Below are 14,849 nucleotides of genomic sequence, written 5' to 3'. Positions count from 1 at the left end.
AGGGTTTTCGCCTGCCATATCAGTTCTGTTATACTCACAGACATTATTTTAATAGTTTGGAAACTTTAGAGTGTTTCTATCCAAATCGACTACTTATATGCATATCCTATCTTCTGGGCCTGAGTAGCAGGCAGTTCAATTTGGGCACGCTTTTCTTCCAAAATTCAGAATGCTGCCCCCTACCCTAGTGAAGTTAATGATAATGCAAAGGATTTCCAAGGTTCCTGTTGACGCATATCTCACAGTAGTTATTGGGGTCAATTTTGTCTCCACTTTTGTGGTTTGGGGTATCATTCCTTGGTCCAACTCTTGGGGAAGATGACAGAGCTAAGGAGATGTTAAAGAGTTTTAGTATAGCCAATTGGAATTTGTTGTCTGTATATTTTATCATTTCATTGAGGATACCATCACACACCACAGGCCTTTTTGGTTTGAGGGTTGTATTTTGTCCTCTAGTTCAATCAAGGTAATTGGAGAATTCTCTCTCTCTCTCTCTCTCTCTCTCTTTCTGCAGAGCTCCTGCCCAGGGAGGCTCTCCTCCACCTCTCAGTGCGTCTGGGTTTGCTCCATCTCTCCCGCTTTCTGATTGGCCAGCCTATGGGTCAGAGGGCACTGACCATGCCCAATGAGGAGGGGGAAACGCCCCTCCAGCTGGCTCAGAGGAGAGGAGACCACTCCCTCTTTATGGCACTCGCTACGTGAGTCTCCGCCTCTTTTCATCACAAAGAGTATATCAACATCATGTTTATATATTTATTTATTTACTTTATTTAACCAGGTAACTTATTGAGAACACAGTCTCTTTTACAATAACGACCCAAGAGCAATCATTTGTGTGAGTGATGATTGTTATAAGACTGAAAATGGCCAACCCAATCAGATAACTAACACATACCTTCCCACTTCACTTCCATACAGTTCACCTGTCCCTCAGAGGTCTCCCCTTGTCGGGGTGTGGTGTGTATGGGCAGATAGCACCCGTGTACTTAGGTTCTGTCCTGGATCTGGCTGCCTCTCCCTCACCTTCCTGGGGGGCCCTGAGAGCAGTGTTCTGGGCAACATCCTGGTCCTCAGAGAGAAACTGATGGACCACAACATCCTCAGACAGGTAAGATCAGGGCCTGTATTCAGAGAGTAGTAGTGCTGATTTAGGATACATTTTGTCTTTAAGATCATAATAAATAAGATTACATGGACAGGTGGGGCACTGATCCTAAATCAGCACTCCTACTCTATGCTTTGTGGATCGTGACCTAGGATTCAAAGCAGTGTTCAGCTTTTAGCTCACAGTATTTTTCTGTTCAGGTGAGTCCAGTGGATTACGGAGGAAAACATTGTGTTTAAGGAAAAACTAAAGCTGACTTAATTCTCTACTGTAGTACAATGTAATACAACTGGTATAATTATAGGTTGTAATGTGGATGTTACACACACTGAGTCGTAAACATGATCAAAGAAAACTGCTCTGTTTCATCAACTAACTGTTGAACGTGGTGGAGGCTGTTGAGGGGAAGATGTCTCATGATAATGGCTGGAACGGAGCTAAAAGGAATGGCATCAAACATGTTTGATGTATTTGATACCATTCCACCTATTCCGCTCCAGCCGTTACCACGAGCCCATCCTCCCCAATTAAGGTGCCACCAACCCCCTGTGGTTGAATGACAGACATTAATATGGCTGTTGAACGATTAGGTTGCATAATGTTGTTGTAGCAACCTACTGATGTGTTTTATTGTAATGTTTACAACTATGAACGTTTATGGATGAACTGAGTAGCTGCTAAAATACGTTCAGGGATTTTCTTTATTTTTACTGTTTTTTACAAAGTAGAATAATAGTGAAGACATCAAAACTATGAAATAGCACATATGGATTCATGTAGTAACCAAAAAGTTTTAAACAAATCAACATATATTTTATATTTGAGATTCTTCAAAGTCACCACACTTTGCCTTGATGACAGCTTAGTACACACAGGTCTAACAGGAAGTGGACATGTAATTCATTCATTGACTATGTTTTACTGTAAACAAACCTTTATATAATACATTGACATTGAAGTTCATAGATTATGTTACCTACAGTATTAGTTTATTATTATTATTACTAAGAGCATGTTGTCACGGAGCTCCTGTATTTGTCACAGATCTCAGCACTGCGAGGTGATGTTCAGATGGAGGACAGTTACGGATTGGACGTCCATAGAAGTGATGCCAGTGACGGAGGTGAGTGTGAAACACCGAACTCAGGATTGTGACTTTAATCTGGTGATAATAGCCTGTTCCTAAATCTGTTTAGGAGAGGCAGCCAGCTTTTGCCTACTCTGTTGTCATTGTCAAGCGAAACATTGGCATGACAATTCCATAAGGAGTTTGCAAGAGAGCAGAAACAGACTGCCACCCAGGCAGTGGGGATGGGTAGTGATTTAGTGGTTCCTGGAGAAGTGGGTATACTCAAATGTTGTTTAACATTTCCCAAACGGCCCGCCCAGCGAAGGAAAGGCACCCTGTGTGAAAAATTCTATGAGAAAAAGTGACATACACTCTGAATTACCTAAAACGATAAATCCCATATTGGTCTTTTATAGTCAGGCCAACCCAAGCTGTACCTTGCAAGTAGGCTAATAGTAGGCCAACTATTGAGACAGATAAATTAGGCTGTCATTCATCTTAGCTTGGTGGAAAACCACTTATCACAGTCATAGTAAGTACATTTTTCCTCAATAAAGTAACTATCAGCAAAGTCAGTGCTAGTAGGGGGAGAAAAAAGTCAAGTGCGAGTGTTAGTTCACAAAAGGCAACAATGGATGTTCTAAATCCATAACAATGCTTAAACCACATCAGGAGACCACTTTTGAGGTCTGGGAAAAATCTAAGAAATTTTGATTTTTGAGTGTAGTTACCCTTTTAACAGGCACCAATCACTGTTGTTTGGTTAGGTGTTTCTGTAACACATGAGATAGAGTTTGAAAAACAAATGGCCACTGGATTGATGCAAATATTCATGATATCATAGGTTTTTGGGAAAGCCTTTCCATCTACCAGAAGACGGTAGGGCTATCATTAGCATCACTATATTTGTCCTGTTCCTTAATTGTTTGAAACTTGGACATTTAATTCATATTATGAGGCAGGTCTTACCTTGCTTCAAAATAGCCTATAACCAAAATCCCACCATAGAAACGTGGAACCAATTATTTTATAAAGACTTCCTCATATGCGTTCTCCTGTTCTAATTGTTTTCTTTCTACTTTCTTTCATTGTCTAGCAGCCAAAGGCATTATCCTAGTCATATTAGCAACCCGTGATAATTGTTGCATCTTTCAATCTCCCCTCTTCCTAAATTTCTAAGAGATATTTCCATCTCTGCCCATGAAACCGCTCACATGTATGGCGCGCCTTTTAGAATGGTGTTTTCCTGCAAATTGAATTTTGGAACATTTGCGCGTAGGCCTAACACTGTGTGTACATTGCTGCACCTACAATGTGAGTAAATTATACTTCAATCAACATTTTAAGCTAAACATTCTGATATGTTCCATCAGCCTAATTAATTGATACGGCGTATACCTCCACTACTCTACTTTGATATGCATCGTGGGGATTGAGAAGTGAGTATACGCAATGCCCACTGAAAAATAAGTGGGTATACGGCGTATACCTGCATTTACCTCCACTACACCACTGGGGATGAGTCTTTTCAGCAAACTCTGTTAAGAGAGTCATGGTCTCAGTCATGGTTCTTTCTTTGGGTTCACAAACAGCAATGTTGACCAGTGGACAGGTTCAGTTGCCACAAATAGAACACAAAGGCCAGGCCATGAACAGTGTTTGCACGTAGGACACACAGAGAAGAGCAGAGCCCAGTCCAAACACATATATGCATGCACGTACACCCTGCCTGTCCCTCTTGTGTGTCTGTCTGTCTGTGTGTGCCTCCATCATGCCACTCAGCACCCAGCCAGTAGACACGTGTCAGCTAGTCAACTGTTTAAATGACCTAAACAGACGATACACACTCAGTACACAAATGTCAGCAAGTTGTGTGCTACACAGGATACACACTGCACAGGGACAAGGAGAGAGAGTCTGTATCAGAGAGATTAATGAGGCAGAGGGGAAAGGGGGAAGAGAAGAGAGTGAGAGAGAGAGGGGAAACAGAGAAGGAGAAATGAGAGCGAGAAGAGCAGTGAGTGCAAGAGACTCGGAGCAGTTGCTGCCGCCTCAAAGACACACACACTGCCGATCTCTCTTGTTTCTGGTAACCATAGCGACGACAGGCTTGATATCAATGCCTACATAGAGAGACAGGAAGTCTATCTCAGTATCGACCTCATCCCACAGCAGCCCCCCCCCAGTCAGACTGGAGGGGAACACTATAGATCTATAGATCTGTACTAGGAAACAACCTCTGTCTTCCTCATATGTTGCTTTTGCTCTGCTGCTAGTGAAGCAGAGTCAGGCTAGCAGTGATTTCAACATGTTTACCGGAGAAGTCATCTGTCTCTTCTTGTGGCCAATCATACTGCTTATTTAAAGGGTGTTAGATGGTGACATACAGGTGCCTTTAAGTGTCATTCTCCTCCTCTGCAGGTCTGGGCAGGGGGCTGCCACTTAGATACCTTACTCTGGTGGATAGTGTGAGTATATCAGTCTGCTCTTCTTTTCAAATGTAATGACCTGGTACATCAATGAGTTTGATGTGTGTGTGTCTGGATCTGTGTTTCTCCCTGTGTGTTGTGTGAGGGTGATGAGAGTGAGTATGTGGTGTGCATACATTTTCTGCTCTTTGGGAAAGCTTTTTGCCTTATTGTGTGTGTGTGTGTGTTTCATTATGACAATTCGGAGGAGCAGTGCCCTTCTGGTCTGCCCACATGCATTCACCTCATCCTCTGATGGAGCTGTGTGGCTGTCTGATTTCTGTTTTGTAAAATAGGTTTTTGAAGATCAGCTTGTTCTCTCTCTGGATGATGATGAGGAGCTTCCAACGTTACAAACAGGTACGATCCATTCATCTGTTTATCTCTCTGTCGTTCTCTCTCTCTCCCTCTTCTTTATTCTTCTTCGGCGTCGCGATCTTTTTGTCTGCTCTCGTCTCTCCTTTCTCTTTCTCGTTTTCTCGATCTCTCTATCTCTCTCTTCGTGTTTCTCATCTCTTGCTTCTTCGTCTCAAATACAATCTCAATAATCACTCTGCCTAAAAACTATAATCTCAAATCATACATACTAAAATAAAAAAAACATAATCATAATAAAACAAAAAAAAAAACAACAAACTCACCTCGTATCCAAAAAGGGTTCGTAATGGTGTCTCCCGGGTTGTTGTTGTTCAAAGGAATGCAATGTAAGTACAAGCACCCGATATGTAACTGCTGAATTCCGTCAGTCGTAATTATCTCCTGTCAGGCTTAGCCTGAACACACTTTTGACATGAGAGTCAGGGCGGTAGGACAAACTCTCGACATTGGGGACGCACACCCTAGTCTAGACTGTTCTCTCTGCTACATAAACGCAAGCGTACGGAGCGCCAAGTCTAGGTCCAAAGAGGCTTCTAACAGCTTTTCCCCCAAGCCATAAGACTCCTGAAGACATCCTAATCAAATGGCTACCAGACTATTTGCATTGCCCCCCCCCTTTACACCATGCTACTCTCTGTTGGTGTAATCATCTATTGCCAGTAGTTTACTTTAATAACTCTACCTACATGTGCATATTACCTCAACAAACCGGTGCCCCCGCACATTGACTCTGTGCCAGTACCCCCCTGTATATAGTCTCGCTATTGTTATTTTGCTGCTGCTCTTTAATTACTTGTTACTTGTTACTCTTGTTTTTTTTTTAACTGCATTGTTGGTTAGGGCTTGTAAGTAAGCATTTCACTCTAAGGTCTACACCTGTTGTGTTCGGCGCATGTGACTAATACAATTTGATTTGATTTGATATATTCAATTGAACAACCATTTTGGTTGGAATCGTACCGTAATATTTTCAACTTGTAATACAATTATTATACTGTAATAATAACCCGCAACATACACAGTTAAAAAGTGGTTTACTAAAAAAAAGGTAGGCTTGAAAGGTCAAGCTGAAATTTATGAATCTCCACTCTACACAATTATGAAAAATATAATATCATCTTGGCTGCCTCTCTCCTACATGAAGTTACGACATCCAATAAACCCTCTAGACTTAAGATGCTATCATTTAATTTGAGGTCATATACACTGAGTATACCAAACATTAGGAACACCTTCCTAATATTTACTTACTATTTTATCCTCAGAACAGCCTCAATTCGTTGGGGTTTTCAACATATCTACAAGGTGTTGAAAGCGTTCCACAGGGATGCTGGTGCATGTTGACTCCAATGCTTCCCACAGTTGTGTCAAGTTGGCTGGATGTCCTTTGGGTGTTTGACCATTCTTGATACACATGGGAAACTGTCACTTTCCTGCCATGATCATGATAGGACCAAACAAAGTCTTAACACATGAACGTCCTGACCCATAATCACTGTGATGAAGATAAAGACATCAAAGCTGAAGTATCTCAAATGTGCCAGAGAGTTTGCCAGGGGTGGTGTGCTGGTGTACAGGCAGTTGCCAAGAACCTTACTTATAGTCCTTTGCCCTATAATGTTTTTTTTATATATATACACTACCGTTCAAAAGTTTGGGGTCACTTAGAAATGTCCTTGTTTTTGAAAGAAAAGTACTTTTTTTGGAAACGGATGATTTTTGGGGGGAATATCTACATAGGCGTACAGAAGCCCATTATCCACAACCATCACTCCTGTGTTCCAATGGCACGTTGTGTTAGCTAATCCAAGTTAATCATTTTAAAAGGCTAATTGATCATTAGAAAACCCTTTTGCAATTATGTTAGCATAGCTGAAAACTGTTGTTCTGATTAAAGAAGCAATAAAACTGCTTTCTTTAGACTAGTTGAGTATCTGGAGCATTAGCATTTGTGGGTTCGATTACAGGCTCAAAATGGACAGAAACAAAGACCATTCCCCCCGAAACTCGTCAGTCTATTCTTGTTCTGAGAAATGAAGGCTATTCCATTTGAAAAATTGCCAAGAAACTGAAGATCTTGTACAACGCTGTGTACTACTCCCTTCACAGAACAGCGCAAACGGGCTCTAACCAGAATAAAAAGAGGAGTGGGAGACCCCGGTGCACAACTGAGCAAGAGGACAAGTCTTCAACTGGCAGCTTCATTAAATAGTATCCGCAAAACACCAGTCTCAACGTCAACAGTGAAGAGACGACTCTGGGATGCTGGCCTTCTAGGCAGAGTTGCAAAGAAGAAGCCATGTCTCAGACTGGCTAATAAAAATAAAATATTAAGATGGGCAAAAGAACATAGACACAGGACAGAGGAACTCTGCCTAGAAGGCCAGCATCCCGGAGGCGCCTCTTCACTGTTGACGTTGAGACTGGTGTTTTGTGGGTACTATTTAATGAAGCTGCCAGTTGAGGACTGTTGAGGCCTGTTTCTGTTTCTCAAACTAGACACTCTAATGTACTTGTCCTCTTGCTGACCCTATGATGAAGACTAAGACAGTGATTGTGCAAGTAATTATGTAGTTAGCAAGTATTCTTGGCTTCAAAACATTCACTGTCAGTTTTTCACACAACCAGAACTACCCAGCGTTAGCTAGTTAGATACAACCTGGCACAGCTAAAAATGACTAAACTGTAAATGTAAAGCTAACTACCTATTAGCCAGGAGAAAGCTTATAGTTGCTCACGTTCATTCTAACATATCAATGTGTATTAATATTCATAGACTTCTTACTTGAACTTACTTTGTTGTTGCCAAGAACAATTACTTTCCCTGTGCGATGAGAATTGATGGTGGTGGTGCTGCACAGGTCTTCTTCTCTCTCACACACACTGTCCCACTGCTATTAACAACTGAGAGTAGAATGAAGTAGTTTTCTAAATAAATTCTTGCATATTTATGTACAGTACCAGTCAAATGTTTGGAGACACCTAGTCATTCCAAGGTTTTTCTTTGTTTTTACTATTTTCTACATTGTAGTATATTAATAAAGACATCAAAACTAGGAAATAACACATATGGAATCATGTAGTAACCAAAAAAGTGTTAAACAAATCAAAATATATTTTATATTTGATGTTCTTCAAAGTAGTCACCCTTTTCCTTGATGACAGCTTTGCACACTCTTGGCATTCTCTCAACCTGCTTCATGAGGTAGTCACCTGGAATGCATTTCAATTAACAGTTGTTCCTTGTTAAAAGTTAATTTGTGGAATTTCTTTCCTTCTTAATGCGTTTGAGCCAATAAGTTGTGTTTGGACAAGGTAGGGGTGGTATACAGAAGATAGACCTATTTGGTAAATGACCAAGTCCATATTATGGCAAGAACAGCTCAAATTAGCAAAGAGAAATGACAGTCCATCATTACTTTAAGACATGAAGGTCAGTCAATGAGGAAAATAACTTTGAAAGTTTCTTAAAGTGCAGTCGCAAAAACCATCAAGCGCTATGATGAAACGGGCTCTCATGAGGACCGCCACAGGAAAGGAAGACCAATTGCAGCCCAAATAAACTCTTCACAGAGTTCAAATTTACAAACACATCTCAACATCAACTGTTCAGAGGAGACTGCGTGAATCAGGCCTTCGTGGCTGAATTGCTGCAAAGAAACCACTACTGAAACCCACCAATAAGAGGAAGAGACTTGCTTGGGCCAAGAAACTCAAGCAATAGACATTAGACCGGTGGAAATCTGTCCTTTGGTCTGATGAGTCCAAATTTGAGGTTTTTGGTTCCAACTGCTGTGTCTTTGTGAGACGCAGAGTAGGTGAACGGATGATCTCTACATGTGTGGTTCCCACCGTGAATCATGGAGGAGGAGGTGTGATGGTGTGGGGGTGCTTTGCTGGTTACACTGTCTATGATTTATTTAGAATTCAAGGCACACTTAACCAGCATGGCTAGCACATCATTCTGCAGCAATACGCCATCCCATCTGGTTTGCGCTAAGTGGGACTATCATTTGTTTTTCAACAGGACAATGACCCATATCACACCTCCAGGCTGTGTACAGGCTATTTGACCAAGAAGGAGAGTGATGGAGTGCTGCATCAGATGACCTGGCCTCCACAATCACCTGACCTCCACCCAATTGAGATGGTTTGGGATGAGTTGTACCGCAGAGTGAAGGAAAAGCAGTCAACAAGTGCTCAGCATATGTGGGAACTTCTTCAAGACTGTTGGAAAAGCATTCCTCATGATGCTGGTTGAGAATGCCTAGAGTGTGCAAAGCTGTCATCAAGGCAAAGGGTGGCTCCTTTGAATAATTGTTTTTGCTTACTGCAGGATTCAATATGTGTTATTTCATAGTTTTGATGTCTTCACTATTATTCTACATGGGAAAAACCCTTGAATGAGTAGGTGTGTCCAAACTTTTGACTGGTACTGTATATACATATATATATTTAAAAATATATATCATTTTACGTGTCTCTATCATAGGGGGGTCTCCTATTCCCTTGATTCTAACTTTCTTTAACTTTAAGGGGCGTCACGGCAACTGACAGGGGTGTAAGACTCATTGAGTTCAATAGTTTAGCTAATGGATTTATTGTGCTCCCTCCACTGCTCTGCAACCAGGGGGATTGTGCTGTCTGTTCACACCATGGTGTCCCTCATAATGACTCAGCTTCATAGAGTCCCAGTCTCTCTCCCCTCCTTAACTAGCCCAGGAATCTGCCCTGTCACTGGGACAAAGGGAAGAATGGGGTCACCACAGACGGGGACCTGTAAAATTCCCTCTAAACTAGGAGCAAATAACCCCCCCCCCCTTGTCTCCCTCTTTTCTCCCTGACTCCCTTCTGTCTCGCCCCCTCCTCCCCACCCCACCCCACCCCCAGCCTCATGGGTTGGACAGTGTACTACACTGTTAGAAAAAAGGGTTCCAAAAGGGTTCTTCGGCTGCCCCAATAGGGGAACCGTTTTTGGTTCCAGGTAGAACTCTTTTCGGTTCCTCTGTGTAAAGGGTTCTACATGGAACCCAAAAGGGTTCTACCTGGAACCAAAAGGGTTCTCCTATGGGTATGGTCGAAGGACCCTTTTAGGTTCTAGATAGCAATACTTTTTTTCTAAGAGTGGACCTAAATAAATCTGTCTCCCCCTGCCTCCCCCTATCTCCCTCACCCGCCTGCCCATTGGGTCCTAGTAACTCTCTCCCTGAATAAGTCTTACCCCTCTCCCCCTTTTCTCCCTCTGCCTCTCCCCTACCCCAGGCCGTGGGTTGGACAGACAGTGGACCTCTGTAATTGAAGTGAAAGGAGGAATGTTAACAAGCTCAAATGTCATAGGCCCTACAAAAGCTGACATTTAAGATGATCCTTCCACACGCTGGAACCTCGTGCTCCCCTCTGACAAAGCACACACAGAGAGGACACACACACCCACGCACAGAAACAGAAATACTTCCATGAACACACATATTCACACACACTAAATTTGTGAGGACTTTTTGAGGACCAACAATTGATTCCCATTCAAAACCTATTTTCCCCAGCCCCTAAACCTAACCTAAACCTAACCTTAACCCTAACCTTGACCTTAAACCTAACCTCAACTCCTAACCCTAAACCTAACCACTAACCGTTAACCCTAATTCCAACCCTAACCCCAAGAAGAGAGGATCAGTCCATGATTAGGTGTTCCTAGTTCCAGGTGTCACGGTCCACTATATTGCCAGTCCTCACTGTTGTGGATTCCTTACAGTTCCCATGGTCTAGGTGTTCTAACGTTCTTGCAGATCCTGTAGTGTTCCTAACAGTCCAGGGTGTCAGCTGGTCCACGTTCTGCTAGTCCTGTAGTGTTACTGCACAGTACGCACAGAGGTGTGTACAGCAAGAGACTACATCTCTCAATGCTCAGTCGCTAGTAGTGGGTGGTCGTCTCAGATCCATGGCCTCGGTCACCGCACTGTCTAACGGTTTGCCAGTCACTTGCTAAGTGATCCTTACAGTTCGCCCATTGGATCGAGCAGAGTCCCAACATTTTTGCCAGGTACTGTAGAGAGATCCTATACAGTCCCCAGTGTCATGTAGTTCCTACGTCTCTGCAAGTCCGTTGTACTAGATTCTACAGTCCTATAGCCGCTAGGTCCAGTAAGCCTCCAAACTTTTTGCCAGTCCATACGTAGTGTAGCCCTAAACGATTCACTCTTCAGGTGTCAGTGTCCTTACGTGTCAGTGCTCTAGTAAACCAAGTTGTTCCTACTAGTTCTCTTCAGGTGTCCTAGTGTTCCAGCCTACGATTTTTTGGCCACCCCCCTCCGAACTAGTATGTTCCATACAATCGTCCTAGTGTTCCACCGTGGATATTCTAAAATTGAAACTCTACGGTTTTTGCCAGTTGTCCTGCTAGTGGTTCTACAGTCCCAGGTGTCAGTGTCCCACGTTTCGGCCCCAGTCCCTCCGTGCTAATGTTGTCTCTAGGCCAGTCCACACCGGTAGTCCAGATGTCAACTCCGTTTTTGCTGTCCAGTCCTATAGTGTGTTCCTACCCAGTCCCCAAGTGTCATCTGTGTCTCGCATGTTTTTGCCAACGCTTCTCTCTGCTAAGTGTTCGTACAGTTCCCAGGTGGGCCAGAGTCCCACATTTTGCCAGTCCCTGTAGGATTCCTACCAGTCCAGGTGTCAGTGTCTACGTTTCTCGCCCAGTCGCCTGTTACATCGTCGTTCCCTACAGTCCTTCCCAAGGTTGCCTCAGTCTGTCCACGTTGCTGCCTACCCGTTCCACTGTCACCGTTGTTCTCTACTTACCAGTTCCCATAGGTGTTCACCCGAGTCCCTACATCCTTTCTGCCGCCACGTCTCCGTATTGTCGTTTCCCTACCCAGTCCTCCAGTGTCAGAGTCCACACTTTTGCCACCGTTCTCTCTCCTTTAGTTCGATTGCCTTACCTCACGCTTCCACCAGGGTCGTCAGAGTCTCACGTTCTCCTGCGCAAGTCCCTCGTTACCGTGCTTCCTACAGTCCCTCAGGTGCTCAGAGTCTTTACCATTTCGTTGCCCCAGTCCTCTGTAGTCCGTTCCTCCAATCAGTCCCAAGTTCGTCCAGTGCTCTACCCGTTCTGCCAGTCATTCGCTATCGCTGTCTCTACAGTTCCCACCATCGGTGTCAGCAGTCTATTCCGTTTTGCCAGTCTCTCCTGTAGTGCTTCCTACAGTCTCAGCGTCTGTCCAGAGTCTTCCGTTTTATGCCACGTCCCTGTCAGTGTTCCTACAGTCTGCAGGTTGTCACCCCGAGTCTCTTACCGCTTTTTGGCCAGTCCTGTAGGATCCTCTTCTTACAGCTTCGTTCTCAGGTGTCATGAGTCCCACGGTTTTGCCAGTCCTGTATCGTGTTCCTACAGTCTCAGGTGTCAGAGTCCCTTACATTTTGCGCAGTCCGCTGTAGTGATTCCTACGCAGGTCTCAGGTGTCAGAGTCTACGTTTTGCCCAGTCCTGTAGTGTTCCTACAGTCTCAGAGTGTCAGAGTCGCAGTTTTGCAGTCCTGTAGTGGTTCCTACAGTCTCAGGTGTCAGAGTCTAACTTTTGCCAGTCCTGTAGTGTTCCTACAGTCTCAGGTGTTAGAGTCTACGTTTTGGCAGTCTGGTAGTGTTCCTACAGTCTTCAGGTGTCAGAGGTCCACGTTGCTCTTTGCCAGTCCTGTAGTGTTCCTACAGTCTCAGGTGTCAGAGTCTACATTCTGCAGTCCTGTTGTTTCCTACAGTCTCAGGTGCTACAGAGTCTACATTTTGCCAGTCTCCTGTAGTGTTCCTACAGTCTCAGGTGTCAGAGTCTACGTTTTGCCAGTCCTGTAGTGTTCCTACAGTCTCAGGTGTACAGAGTCACGTTTTGGCCAGTCCTGTAGTGTTTCCTAAGTCTACGGTGTCAAGTGTCACAGTTTTGCCAGTCCCTGTAGTGTTCCTACAGTTCCCCAGGTGTCAGAGTCTACATTTTGGCCAGTCCTGTAGTGTTCCTACAGTCCCAGAGGTGTCAGCTGTCTACATTTTGCCAGTCTGTCCTAGTGTTCCTAACCGTCCAGGTTGTCAGGTCTAAATCATTTTGCCCAGTCCCTGTACGTGTTCCTAAGTCGTCCAGGTGTCAGAGTCTAGCAATTTTGCCAGTCCTGTAGTGTGTTTCCCTACAGTCTCAGGTGTCCAGTGTGTGCTACATTTGCCAGTCCTGTAGTGTTCCCTACAGTCCCAGGTGTCAGAGTCCACATTTTGCCAGTCCTGTTAGTGTTCCTACAGTCCCGGTGTCAGAGTCTTACATTTTGCCAGTCCTGTAGTGTTCTACAGTCGCAGGTGTCAGAGTCTAGCATTCTGCAGTCCTGTAGTGTTTCCTACAGTCCCCAGGTGTCAGAGTCTAACATTCTCCAGTCTCTGCCTATCCGTGGTTCCTACAGTCCGCCAGGTTGTCAGAGTCTAACATTCTGCCAGTCCTGTAGTGTTTCCTACAAGTCCCAGGTGTCAGTGTCTACATTCTGCCAGTCCTGTAGTGTTCTAACATGTCCCAGGTGTCAGAGTCTACGTTGGCTGCGCAGTCCTGTAGTTGTTCCTACAGTCCACAGGTGTCAGAGTCTACATTCTGCCAGTCCTGTAGTGTTCTACAGTCCCAGGTGTCAGTAGTCTCCAGTTTCTGCCAGTCCTCGTAGTGTTCCTACAGTCCTAGGTGTCAGAGTCTAACGTTCTGGCCAGTCTGTAAGTGTTCCTACAGTCTCAGGTTGTCAGAGTCTACGTTCTGGCCAGTCCTGTAGTGTTCCTAAGTCCCAGGTTCAGAGTCCACGTTTGGCACTCTGTAGTGTTCTACGTCCAGGTGTCAGGTCCACATTTTGGCCAGTCTGTAGTTGTCTACAGTCCAGGTTTCATAGTCACGTTCTGGCCATGTCCTGTAGTGTCCTACGTCCGAGTTACAGTTCCGTGTCAAAGAGGACGACTGTCAGCCAAGCCAGTAGAATCAAACAAATTATGACAGGAAATTCCCCTACATTTCAAACTTGAATCCTTGTTGAGTGTATGTGCGTCAGGAAATGCTGAAGCAGACTGAGAGTGATAAGAATGGGATTTGTGATGACAGCTCTGTATCCTTTCCTAAGGGCTCTTGTGTGAGTTAGCCACATCCACCCCACACACCACACACACACACAAAATAGAACAATCAAGGTAGCCAAGGACTGGGTTGGCTGCTATCTCATTGTGTTCTGCTATTTCTCTATGCACATATACTCACGCAAGCAAGCATGCACACACAAAGCAAGCATGCACACCACCCACACCCACACCCCACACAACACACACACACACACACACACACACACAACACACCCACACACCCACACCCACACCCACACACACAACACACACACACACACACACCACACACACACACACACACACACACACACACACCAGCAGTGTGAGGGACCTGCAGCAGTGTTACAGCCTGCTCCTAGCAGAACCAGACTCCAGTTTCTGAGTTTACAGCAAACTCTCCATTCTCACTGCCATCCTCCTGACAACGCACAGGAAATTAGCATTTCCATCGCCACGGCAACCCCATCAAACTCTCAGCATCCTCCTCCTCAACAGACTTTCACTGGTAAAGAGAGTGTGTGTGTGGTGTGTGTGTGTGTGTGTGTGTGTGTGTGTGTGTGTGGTGTGTGTGTGTGTGTGTGTTGTGTGTGTGTGTGTGTGTGTGTGTGTGTGTTGTGTGTGTGTGTGTGTGTGTGTGAACACGTTTTACTACACTTGTGAGTACCATTATATTTTAGGCTTAGGTTTAGGGTTAGGGTTAGAATTGGGGTTAT

General features: G+C 44.3%; 1 protein-coding gene and 1 long non-coding RNA gene across 2 annotated transcripts in view; both read left to right on the top strand.

Annotated features, from left to right (window-relative positions):
* The window catches only part of LOC111961816 (rho guanine nucleotide exchange factor 28-like), a 156,934-nt gene that overhangs the window by 61,048 nt on the left and 81,037 nt on the right, over window positions 1–14,849 (top strand). Inside the window, exons 5-11 of the mRNA XM_023984368.2 lie at window positions 515–698; window positions 919–1,108; window positions 2,150–2,228; window positions 4,596–4,642; window positions 4,939–5,002; window positions 6,567–6,600; window positions 12,107–12,159. Of these exons, the coding sequence (XP_023840136.2) occupies window positions 515–698; window positions 919–1,108; window positions 2,150–2,228; window positions 4,596–4,642; window positions 4,939–5,002; window positions 6,567–6,600; window positions 12,107–12,159 (651 nt within the window). The remainder of the gene's footprint in view (window positions 1–514; window positions 699–918; window positions 1,109–2,149; window positions 2,229–4,595; window positions 4,643–4,938; window positions 5,003–6,566; window positions 6,601–12,106; window positions 12,160–14,849) is intronic.
* Window positions 12,697–13,031, top strand: LOC139027522 (uncharacterized). The gene is made up of 3 exons (XR_011479623.1): window positions 12,697–12,751; window positions 12,803–12,878; window positions 12,982–13,031. It is a non-coding gene; the product is annotated as an uncharacterized lncRNA (long non-coding RNA).

The sequence above is a fragment of the Salvelinus sp. IW2-2015 genome, linkage group LG4q.1:29 (assembly GCF_002910315.2).
Source record: "Salvelinus sp. IW2-2015 linkage group LG4q.1:29, ASM291031v2, whole genome shotgun sequence".
In the NCBI taxonomy this organism is placed as follows: Eukaryota; Metazoa; Chordata; class Actinopteri; order Salmoniformes; family Salmonidae; genus Salvelinus; species Salvelinus sp. IW2-2015.
The sequence above is the reverse complement of the archived record's forward strand: the minus strand, read 5'-3'. Positions and strand labels throughout refer to the sequence as shown.